Source organism: Herpailurus yagouaroundi, unplaced genomic scaffold, assembly GCF_014898765.1.
Source record: "Herpailurus yagouaroundi ecotype Mexico unplaced genomic scaffold, PumYag 196, whole genome shotgun sequence".
Lineage (NCBI taxonomy): Eukaryota > Metazoa > Chordata > Mammalia > Carnivora > Felidae > Herpailurus > Herpailurus yagouaroundi.
This window is the reverse complement of record NW_024412427.1, coordinates 13,665,552-13,677,448: the sequence shown is the minus strand read 5'-3', so window position 1 is coordinate 13,677,448 and position 11,897 is coordinate 13,665,552. Positions and strand designations below refer to the sequence as shown.

At 55.8% G+C, this 11,897-nt stretch overlaps 1 protein-coding gene across 5 annotated transcripts in view; it reads left to right on the top strand.

Moving 5' to 3' along the window:
- The first annotated feature begins 8,616 nt into the window (after nucleotides 1-8,616).
- The window catches only part of COX4I2 (cytochrome c oxidase subunit 4I2), a 5,848-nt gene continuing 2,567 nt past the window's right edge, over nucleotides 8,617-11,897 (top strand). The window contains exons 1-3 of one of the 5 annotated variants that reach the window (XM_040447405.1): nucleotides 8,617-8,856; nucleotides 9,972-10,053; nucleotides 11,636-11,800. In XM_040447405.1, coding sequence (XP_040303339.1) covers nucleotides 9,972-10,053; nucleotides 11,636-11,800 — 247 coding nt within the window. In that variant the 5' untranslated portion in view covers nucleotides 8,617-8,856. Of the gene's footprint in view, nucleotides 8,940-9,971; nucleotides 10,054-11,221; nucleotides 11,311-11,635; nucleotides 11,801-11,897 lie in introns of those variants that run through there. The other 4 variants (XM_040447406.1, XM_040447404.1, XM_040447408.1 and 1 more) reach the window with 4 other exon arrangements.

Below are 11,897 nucleotides of genomic sequence, written 5' to 3'. Positions count from 1 at the left end.
ACATCGGGCTCTGCATTGGCAGTGTGGGGTCTGCTCGGGGTTCTCTCTCCCTCTCTCTCTGCCCCTTCCCTACTTGTGCTCTCTCTCTCAAAATAAATAAACATTACAAAAATAAACGTAAATAAAAATTCAAAAGTTGGCATGGCTATATTAATAATAGACAAAGTAGAATTCAAACCAAGAAAAATCACAAGGGATAAAGAAGGACATTGTGTAATGAACAAAGAGTTAGTTCATCAAGCCATGGCAATCCTGAGTGGGCTTATCAACAAAGCTTCTAAATATATAAAGGCAAAAACTGATAGATCTGAAAAAAGAAAAAAGAAATAAAGTCACAGTTATACTTGTGGATGCCACCACTCCTCATTCAGTAACTGATAAAATAGCAATTTAGCAAAAATATGAAAGACCTGAACAACACTATCAATGAACTTGACCTGACATTTCTAGAGAACGCAACCTAACAGTAGCACAGAACACGTTCTTTTCAAGTACTCATGGAACATTCACCACGATAGACCCTCTTTGGGGCCTCTTATGTTGAACACATGGTTGAAAATGTAAATGATACAAAGTATGTTCTCTGATCATAGTGCAATTAAATTAGAAATCAGGAACTGGGAGGGGCACCCGGGTGGCTCAGTCGGTTAAGTGTCCGACTTCGGTTCAGGTCACGATCTTGCGGTTCATGAGATCAGCCCCACGTTGGGCTCTGTGCTGACAGCTCGGAGCCTGGAGCCTGTTTCGGATTCTGTGTCTCCCTCTCTCTCTGCCCCTCCCCACTCACGCTCTATCTGTCTCTCTCTCACCAAAATAAATCAACATTAAAAAAACATTTAAAGGGGCGCCTGGGTGGCTCAGTCGGTTGAGCAGCCGACTTCGGCTCAGGTCATGATCTCACGGTCCGTGAGTTAGAGCCCCGTGTCGGGCTCTGTGCTGACAGCTCAGAGCCTGGAGCCTGTTTCACATTCTGTGTCTCCCTCTCTCTGACCCTCCCCTGTTCATGCTCTGTCTCTCCCTGTCTCAAAAATAAATAAAACGTTACAAAAATTAAAAAAAAAAAAAAAAAACATTTAAAGAAGTCAGGAACTGAAAGATACCTGGAGAGAAAAATCCGAATATTTGGAAACTGAACAACACATTTTTTTTTTTTTTGTCGTTAATGTTTACTTATTTTTGAGAGAGAGAGAGAGAGCCCATGATCAAGGGAGGGGCAGAGAGAGAGGGAGACAGAGGATCTGTAGTGGGCTCCGTGCTGACAACAGAGAACATGATGCGGGTCTAGAACCCACGCATGATGAGATCATGACCTGAGCCAAAGTCGGACGCTCAGCTGACTGAGACACCCAAGTACCCCTGAACCATGCACTTCTAAATAAACGGTGGGTTAGAGAAGAGGTTTGGAGAGAAGTTAGAAAACGTTTTGAGCCGAATTAAAAAGAAAATACAACGTATCAAATTTGCACGGGGCAGCTAAAACAGGGTTAAGAGTGCATTCTTCTATGAGGAAAGAAGAAAAGTCTCAAATCAATGATACAAGCTTCCACCGTCAGAAACTAGAAGAAGGAAAAGCAACTTAAGCCCAAACCAAGTAGAAAGAAATAAAGAACAGAAATCGATGATACGGGACACAGGAAAACAATGAAACCAAAAGCTTGTTCTTGGAAAGATCAGTATGACTGGTCTCCTTATGAAAAGGGGAAGTTTGGGCACAGAGACGCCATGGACGATAGTAAGAGGCACAGGAAGAAGACCGCCAGCTGTAAGCCAAGGAGGCCTTTCCTCACCGATGTCAGAAGGAGGCAAATCTGCAGGCGCCCTGATTTTGGATTTCTAGCTTCCAGAACTGTGAGACAATATATTTCTTTTGTCGAAGCCACCCAGTCTGTGGCACTTGGTTACGGCAGCCCCAGCCAACTAACACAGCCAATAGATGAATTTACCAGGATCACAGGACATGAGGCCAACGTGCAAAAATCAATCGCATTTCTACATAATAGCAGTGACTGTCAATTGGAAACGTTTTATTTTTTTTTTAATTTTTTTTTCAACGTTTATTTATTTTTGGGATAGAGAGAGACAGAGCATGAACGGGGGAGGGGCAGAGAGAGAGGGAGACACAGAATCGGAAACAGGCTCCAGGCTCTGAGCCATCAGCCCAGAGCCTGACGCGGGGCTCGAACTCACGGACCGCGAGATCGTGACCTGGCTGAAGTCGGACGCTCAACCGACTGCGCCACCCAGGCTCCCCTTGGAAACGTTTTAAAGTTGCATTGACAATAGCACCAACAAAAAGGAGTGACGCATCAATCTTTTTTTTTTTTTTTCCAGTTTATTTATTTTGAGACAGAGAGCACAAGCAGGGGAGGGGCAGGGAGCGGAGAGAGAGAGAATCCCAAGCAGACTCCACGCTGTCATATCGGAGACCAGTGTGGGGCTCAAGCTCACAAACCACGAGATCATGCCCTGAACCAAAATCAAGAGTCTGACACTTAACCGACTGAGGCACCCAGGCGCCCCGAGGCACCATTCTAACACCCGGTCTGAGCCCATCTGGGCTGCTATCACAAAATGCCACAGGCTGAATGGCTTACACACAACAGAAATTTATTTCTCAGAGTGCAGGAAGTTGGAAGTCCAAGATCAAGGTGCTGGCAGATACCATGTTTGGTGAGAGCTGGCTTCCCTGTTCATGGACAGCCAGCCTCTCATTGCAACCTCACGGCAGAGGGGATGAGGAAGCTCTCTGGGGTCTCTTTGATAAGGGCCCTACTTCCTTTCATGAGAGTTCCACCCTCATGACCTGATCACTTCCCAAAGGCTTCACCTCCAAATGCCATCACATTGGGGATTAGATTTAACATATGAATTTTAAGAGGATACAAGCATTCAGTCCGTTGCCCCACCAGATCCCACTGCATCCCGGTCCTGGAAGTGGGGGGACGTGAGGGAACAGGCCCGGTGTGGAGCGCACACAGGCCACCAAGGCTGGGGGTTTCTGTGTGTCATTTTTGGAAAATAAAAATTGCTGGGAAGAAAATAGATGTAGACGGATGAGGAAGGGCACCTTCCACAATGTCCATATGGCGTCTCCACATGGGCTAAGGTGGCTTTGGCACAGCGTGGCTGCGTTCTAAAATAGTGTCCCAAATCAGTACGTGGCATTTTTATGATCTAGCTTTGCAGGACACACAGCGTCATTTTCACCATGTTCTATGTTTAAGGCTGTTGCAAAGGTACACCCAGGTTCAAGGAATGGGGACATCGATCCCACCACCTGATGGGAAGAGTGTCAAGGTCACATTGGGGGAAAAAAAGCATGTGGAATTGGAGCTTTTGTTGAGGCCACAAATAGTGACAAATTTGTTTGTAGACCAAGGCCTAGGTCTGCGGGTGTTGGGCCAGTAAAGCTTTCTCACACGGAAACATGCGAGTGGGAATAAATGAGTCTTGCTCTAGAGAGAAGAGCATTTCAGCAGAGGGGAGAGCAGTGACAAAGGCCCGGCCACAGGCAAGGGCACAGTGTGTTCCAAGAGCTAAAGGGCAGCATGGGGGGGGGGGGGAGGGCGGGGCTCCGGAGGGGAGGAGAGGAGAGGTGATGAAGGAGTTGTGTTGGAGAGCTTGTCAGGGGGACCCGGAATATCAGGCTAAGTAGCTTATCGGGAGGCCAGCGGGTGCTAATGAAGGTTCAAGGAAGCCATGAGGTCCCCACAAATGCCTGCGCCGCCACATCAGGGGGCCATATGGCCATGTCCATGAGCCAGTTGTGTCCCAGGTCTTGGGGTCTGGCCAGGTCCCTCCCCCTGCTCTGTGCACCCCCTCTGGCCTGTGGAGCAGAAAGCCCTGGAAGATTTGGAGCGGTAGCTGTAAACAGTTCAGGGTTAGTGTGGAGCCCCAGAGCAGTATCTGGAGGGATCTGGGCCTACCCCAGGGCCGACTTGACCCGCTGCACCTCCAGGATCCCACCGCCTTACCCCTTTACCAAGTTGGACTGTCTCCTGGTGGTGACGCTGCTGCTCTCCGCTGAGGTGGCGCCCACCCCACCCATAGCCCTATCCATAGCTTGGCCGATACGTCACCGGTGCGGGCGCCTCTGGGAGAATCTCTGCTCAGACCATGGCATTCACCCCCACACCCATAAACAGAGCTTGAGTCTGACCGATACTGTAAAGATGTGGAAACCGAAGCCATGGGGGGAGGTGGGGGTAGGGCGGGCGGGAGGGGAGGCAGGGAAGAGGGAAGGAAACCAGCAGAGGGTGGAGCTGGGACTAGAATCCTAGACGTGGGCTTCCCGGGTGGCGGGGGGCAGGAGGGTAGCTTCACCGCCCCTGATACTAGCTAGGTTGTCGTTTGTATACATCTGTCCAGGCGAGGGCGTGGTGACGAGGACCCGGGCCCCGGGGTTTCACTGCAGCGAGTTCTGACGAACTGCCACGCCCCTTCTCTAGCTGGTGGCGAGTGGCCGCCCTTCCCGCGGTCGGAGCTCGCCGCGTCGGGGGACCGCCTCCGGCTCCCCTGCCACCGCGGCAGCAGCTGTCAGCGTGCGGCTCCTCCCAGCACCCCTACCGACTGCGTGGCGTGGGCGGGACCTGAGCCGGGGCGTGGTGGCGGGGACGGGGGGCGGGCCGGGAGAGGCTGGAGCTGGCAGGGGGCCGGAGGGGAGTGACAGAGTGGGCGGGACCTCGGGAACAGGTCTACGGAGAAGGCGGGGAGGGGCGGTGCCTTGTGGGCGGGGCTTAAGTGACTGACAGGGAGGGGGCGGGGCTGGGCGCGTGAAGCGGCCGGCAGGACGACAGCGCGGGCAGGGTCGGGGAGTGGAGGCGGTCGCCGTGCGGGGGGCCAGAGAGAACTGAAAGAGCAAGCCTGGGGCCAGGGCAAGGGTCTAGTGTGGCTTGTGAAGGCAGGGCCGGAGAGACGGACAGGGCCCGGGCGGCCAGGGGCTGAGTGACAGAGGAGGAGCCTCTCAGGGTAGGGGGGAGGCCAGCGACCGGGTAAGCCCCGAAGGCCAGCGGGGCTGGGCGGGGCCAGGGATGACTGACAGGACGGGGTCGGGCTGCAGACGGCGCGGGGGACAGCCAGGTGGAGCCCAGCGGGAGGGGGACACAAAGACTGTCCGAGGGGTCGGGGAGGGACGACCGGCAGCCCGAGGCCGGGGAAGGAGGGAGGAGACGCGGGACGTAGGTGGTGTAGTATGAGTGACAGGGCACGTGGCGGGACCGGGAATGAAGACTGCTTGTAGGCGGGGCGAGAGGATTGACGCCTCCGGGGCGGGGCTAAGGGGCCATGAGTGACAGCCAGAGGGGTCGGTCTCAAACATCGCCTCTGCAGCTCTGCAAAAAATTCCCCTTCCGCCGAACACCGCTAGCTTCGCTCATTTCGTGTGCAAAGTGGGGGGACCGGTCGCCGTTGCTGCCACCAGCCGGACCCCACCTTCAGCACCGCCCCCTCCTCCGGGAACTTTTGCCCTGGGACGGGAGCTGTGCAGAGTGGTCAGACCCGCCCAAAGGAGGTTTCCTCCACCTTCCAGGCCAACAGTCCCTTCCCGTCCCAGCGAAATCCAGGCAAGGCGTCGTCCCCAGGACCGGAAAAACTGTCATTAGCGGTCTTCTCTGTGGCAGCTCTGTTTCGGCATTTGTTCTGACCTGGCCCTTCGGCCCACAGTTGCCGAAGCGTTTTCTGGATTGGCCCCTGGAGCTGTGGGTCGGCGGATTCCGAAATCACAGGCCCTTGCCATTAATTAGCCCGCCTTTCTGCGGCAGAGCAGGATAGGCCTCGCCCCCGATCCTGGCCACGCCCCCTCTGCTCACCAGGCCCGCCCAACTGGCCCCCCTTGCTTAGGTCCCCTAGGTTTTCCGTTTCCAGTCCCAGTTCTGACACTACAGTCCCCGCCCCTAAGAATAAGCTCCACCCACCCTTGCATTGCCCCGCCCCTCTCTCCCCGACACCCACCTCCCTATCTCCCCCGTCCCGCTCCTCCAGTCCCAGATCTCGGCTGGTTCAACAGGCTCCCGGGGCTCCCGAGGGGCTGGGGGCAGGGGGCCCCGACGCTTTGTCCAACGCCTTTTCCTACTTTCGTCTTCGGGTCCTTCGCGAAGCCTAGGTCCTCCTCAGTATTCCCTCTGGGAATGGTCCTGTCCGAAGCCTGAATAGTCTGTGGGGGAAGAGGGGTTGGGGGTCCTACCAGCAGGATGCTGGGGACGTGGCTCAGGTCTTTGTATCTTGGCAGAATCTCGGGAGCTCCCTGGATCTGATAAAACGAGTAAGGGCTGCCCCTTTCTGTAGGCTCCCACTGAAGGGTCGGAGCGGCGGGGCCAGGGGGAAAGGGGCAAATTCCGCTCATCTCCCTTTCCTGCAGTTTCTGCAACCCCACCCTGCATTCCCGTGTAGGGTCCATCGCAGTAACTAGCCTGTAAAGCCCCATCCGAGCCCCTCCCCTCCAGTGCCCTCCAAAGTTCCCAGGGAAGACTCCTGCTCGTTGGCCCCGGGGGCCCCTGGGGCCCCTGGGTGACCTACCTTATGGGGGAGCCCGACTATTTCCAGGTTCGGGGCCATCACCCCGCAGGAGGTTGTGCTGCCTTATACCAGTCTTGAGCCACCGGAAGCCTGCCTCCAAGCCGGCTTCTCCTACAGATGTTCCTCATCACGGCATCGCCCCACATCTGGTGCCTAGAGTTCGGACAGAAGCTGGGGTGGGGGAGAGGGCAGGGCAGAACATTCCCCAAAGGCCTTTCCTTGTAAAGTCCTGTGAGGGATGGGGAAACCGAGGCCCACAAATGGCACAGCTTGGCTACCAGCACGGCAGCAGCAAAGCCTACACACCAGCCATTCTCTCCAGCGCAGCAGGCATCTGCCTGCCCCTGGAAAGTTCTGACCGGACTTAAGGCGTGCTCTCCCCAGGTTGCCTGAAGGAGGGTGTTCCCTGATCCTTTGTCCGTAGGGCTACTCTTCAGGACACCCTGGTCAGCATCGAAGAGGTAAGGTGGTCCTCTTAGGGGTCGCTCAAACCTGGAATTCCCTTGGTCATGGGGAAGAGGGTGGGACAGCTCCCAGGAGTAACCAGGGCTAATCCTGGGAGCTGAGGGTTTCCTCTCATGGAGATCCAGGAGAGTCCCACACTGCCTTCTCACAGTTTTGTGTCTGTTGCTGCTGAAGTTCAGAATGGAAATGTGCATCCTGCCCACCCGAGGGTCTCTCTAGCACCTTCCCTGAGTCTCTGCCCTTCTAGGTTCATCTACCCCCTGGGGATTAAGCCCCTCCCTCCAGACACTGGCTAGAGCAGGTCCCTGTGGCCTCACTGGCTAGAGGAACCCTGATGGATGGGTGGGCACTGGACACATTTCATAGGCCCAGAGCCGAGAGACATAGAAAGCTCTGATCCCAGGCCACAGAAGGGATCCCCAGCTTTCATTCATCAGTCCACCATTAGTATTCTAACAATCCCACGCCACATTTCCTAAACTCATGCTCTACTCCATTTAACAATATCACTCCCCTACTTACCTCTGGTGGCTTCCCATCTTTAAAATAAAATCTAAGATCCATAGCATGGCCTCTGAGGCCCTACTTGGGAGTCTAGCCCCTCTCCAACTCTCCCCTCTACCTGTCACCCTCTGGCCAAGATGTCCTCTCTCTGTTCTTTGAATACACCTGTGTTTTTCTGCCTCTGGGCCTTTGCACAGGACTTTCTGCTTGGAACTGGATTGTGAGCCCTAAAAGGCCAGGGACTGTTTTTGGATTTGTTTGGCTCTATATCCCCAAGCATTTACCTTGGGGGCACTCAATAAATGCTAGCTGTAATAGATCTTCATAAATAATTCTTTTTTCCCCTAACTGCGTATTTATTTATTTTTGAGAGAGAGAGAGAAAGAGAGAGAGAGAAAGAGAGAGAGAGAGAGAGAGAGAGAGAGAGAGAGAGACAGACAGCGTGAGCAGGGGAGGGGCAGAGAGAGAGAGGGAGACACAGAATCTGAAGCAGGCCCAGAGCTGTCAGGGCAGAGCCCAACCTGGAACTAGAACTCAACAACCCATGAGATCATGACCTGAGCCAAAGTTGGACGCTTGATCAACTGAGCCACCCAGGCTCCCCCTTAATAAATAATTCTTGAGTAAATGTACCTGATGCTTTTCTGTTGACTTATCTAACCTTTACAACAGCCATGTCAGGTAGGTACTATCATTAGCTCCCTTTTCTAGAACATAAGACAGGAACTCAGAGGTTCGTCCTAGGAGGCCTAAGAGGTTAGGCCACTTGTTAAGGGCCACACAGCTAAGATTTGAACACCAGAGGGAGGCTTTTATTCACCCCCACAGGGTATCTGGCGGCATGGGAGCAGGGTGGTAGGTACACCACAGACCAGCTCCCAGATTCTAGATGTTTGTGGGCTTGCTGGAGCAGGAAGCATTGAGCCTGGGCTGGAAAGTTGGCAAGACTGGGTCTGGGCAAAGTCACTAAGAGAGCATTCCAAGTGCAAAGAAGGCAATGAGCAAAGGTGCGGAGGGAGGGTGATTCAGCTCCTGGGACTACCAGAGTCAGAGGGCTGGGCCGACCCAGGACACCCCGCCAGCTGGGTCCTGGGCGCTGTCAGCTGTCTCCAGAGGCAGGACCCCCAGGGGCGGGGAAATCGAGGCGGGGACTCACTCTGCGGCCCCCCTCCCCGGGCTGGGGGGCCCGGGTGTCTCCAGGGACGCGGGCTGGGCGCTCCCACGCCCCGCTGAGGCAGGACGTTCCCACGCAGGGGTTGGCCTTGGGAAAGGCTGTAGGGCGGGCCTGGGGGCGGGCGCCCGCGCTCTGGTCCCTCTGCCGCCCATTCTCCGTTACTTGTTGGGCTGACCTAGCTCGCTGCGCTGAGCAGGGAGGTGAGTGAGTGGGTGGGAGAGCCTGGCTGCCCAAGGCTGGCGGGTGAGGGATGCGGCGGCTTGGACCCCTGCTTTCGCCACCGGTGAGGATCCGTGTGGTCCCTGCCATCGAGTAGGGTCAGGAGCGGGGGAGGGTGGGGGGGGGGCGGGTCCTGGCAGCTGAGAGTTGAGGACTCCTTGGGAATTACCCTCTCTCCGAATGTGGGGCGCCATCTCTTTCCCCAAATGTAGATGACTCCTTCCCTCTCTTCAAATGTGGGGCTCCCCACTTACAGACAGGAGCCCTTCCTTCCCAGATGCGGGGGCCCCCTCTCACCACACATGGTACACCCCCTCCTTCTCTCTATTGGGTGCCCCTCTCTCTCCCCAGATGCGGGAAGGGGGGGGTACTTTTTCTTTCCAGAAGTGAGATACCCCCTTCCTCTCCCCAAAACGTGTGCTCCTCTTCCTCCCTCTGACCCACTTTGGTCCTTGCCCTCCTCTAAAGCCCCTCCCCACCCCCATGGGAGCCAGGCTCTGAGACTTCCCTGGGGGGTGGGGGCTTGGGCTCAGCCTGTCCCCTTCCCCCACCAGATCCACCGCAGAGCAGGCTTTGTGAGCACGTAGGCAGCCAATTAGGGAGGAAGGGGTGGGGGCCAGACCGTCTGTGCAGAGACCTTGGCAGATGGCCCTGTGAGGAAGAGAGGTAGCCCCAGGCCCTGCTCCCTCCCTACCTGGACTCCCACCCAGTTTCCTCAGGGAGGGAGAGCAAACAGCCCAGGGAGGTTTCCCAACTTGGCCTGGCTGAGCTGGAGCTGGGACCAGAACCCTGGCCCACAGCGCCAAACCGCTGGGACCCTGCCTCCGGGAGTTAGGCCTCCTCCCACTTCTCAGATGGTTCACTGAGGTCTCCCGAGGGGGGCTCCAAATGTCTAGGACCCCCATCTCCCCCCACCAGGATCGCAGACAAAAGTAGAAGGGTCAGGGGCATGAGGGTGACCTCGAAATCCACAGACGGACCCCACCACCACCTGTGAAAAAGGGTTTCTGTATCTGGGCCCTGAGGGTAGGGGCAGAGGGCAATGTGGGGCAGGACTCACACACACACACACACACACACACACACACACACACAGATGTTCTTCAGAGCTGTCTGGAGCTTGGTGCTGAGGAAAGGAGGACCCAGGATGCGGCAGATGCACAGCCCGGGAAGCGCTGGTAAGACCCGCACACCCCACCCCTGTCCAACTCCAAGGCTAGGGGTGGGCTCCTGCTTGCCAGCTGCCCTGGGTCTGCCCTAGACTGTTTTCCACAATCCCACCCCTTGGGCCTGGATGCTCCAGGATCTGGAGCTCACATTTGACAGGGTCCCCTTCCATCCCAAGCTTCCTCGGGGCCTGACCCCCCCACACCTTGGGCTCCTAGGGCCTTTGTGTCCTGAGGTGGAGTGTGCTGATGGGACCTTGGACCTCCTTTCCAGACCCTATTCAGAAAAAAGAGGCCTAAAGCAGGAGAGACTTCAACCACATAGCAGAAGGGCCTTCTTGACCCTCCAGAGAATAACGGATAACGTTCGCTGAGCCCTTACTATGTGCCCCAAGCTGTGATCAACATTTCACACGGACTAAAACACTCAGTCTTCATAACACCCGTGTGAGGTGGATGCTGGGCTGTTAGCTCCATTTTTCAGATGAACAAACTGAGGCCCGGAGGCCTAGGTATTAAAAGAGCCCAAAGCAGTTCCAGCACCGTCCTGGCAAGGTGGTACCAATGCCCTCTATGTGGGCACCTCTGGTGACAATAAACAGAAGCTTGATCGAGACCCTCCTGGTGCCCAGCCTTGCTCTGGACACCCTGGACACCCACACGGAGCCCTTGACGCTTAGACACTAGGGAAAGCTTCTAGGAAGGAAGCCAGTCGTAAAACGGCCCTCTAGCAGTGGAATTGACCGAGCGTCCGCTGCTAGGCGTGGCGCTAACCCTTTCAAGTATATTATCTTGAGGCTGCCCACGACAGCGTGCAGCCGGAGCTTACTGTCCCCGCTTTCCAGATGAGGACACTGAAGCACAGTGAGGTCAAGGGGCTCGTTGGAGCCGGGGTGGGTGGAACTGGAGTTCAAACGCAGCTGACTGCAAAGCCGTGCCCTTGACCGGTGGTCAAAGGCACGCGGCTGGCGCTTTACAGTTTGCAGAGCAGGTGTACCTCCACCACGTCAGGCTCATCTCACTCAGCCTTCGTCCCACCGTTGCCTTTGCCTGCCATGCCCTCCTCACCTCACCTCTTCCCAGAGAGCACAAGGTTTGAACCCAGAGGGGCTGCCTTGCTCCTTTTCGCTCTGTGAGTTACAGCAAGTCACTTAGCTGTTCAGTTTCTCTGTCTGTAAAGTAGACAGATAACAGTCTCGCCTGGCTCAGAGTGATGCGGAGTAAATGAGTCAATTCACCTGAAGGCCTTAGAGTGGCTCCTGGCACACAGTAAGTGCTCAATAAATGCAGCCCTCTTTTTTTTTTTTTTTTTAATGTTTACTTATTTTTGAGAGAGAGGGAGAGCAAGCAGGGGAGGGGCAGAGAGGGGGCTGGGGTGGAAACAGAGGAGCCGAAGCGGGCTCCGTGGCGACCGCGGAAAGCCCGATGCGGGGCTCGAACTGGCGAGCCATGAGATCATGACCTGAGCCGAAGTGGGATGCTTAACCAACTGAGCCACCCAGACGCCCCGGTGCAGCCCTCTTTTTTAATATTATGGTTAGAGCTGGGATGTCCCAGGTGCAGCCTGAATGTAGCTCTTCTGTTGTACCTGCAGCCCACAGCAAGGAGAAGATGCCCCCCTACACTAACTACCATGCCCAGCGCTCCTACCCCATGCCGGATGAGCCCTTCTGCACAGAGCTCAACGCTGAGCAGCGGGCCCTGAAGGAGAAAGAGAAGGGCAGCTGGACCCAGCTGACCCATGACGAGAAGGTGGCCTGTAGGTATCGGGGGGCGGGGGGGGGGGGGGGGGGGGTGGGAGTTGGGGTGGGGGGGCATCTTCTCCTTGCTGTGGGCTGCAGGTACAACAGAAGAGC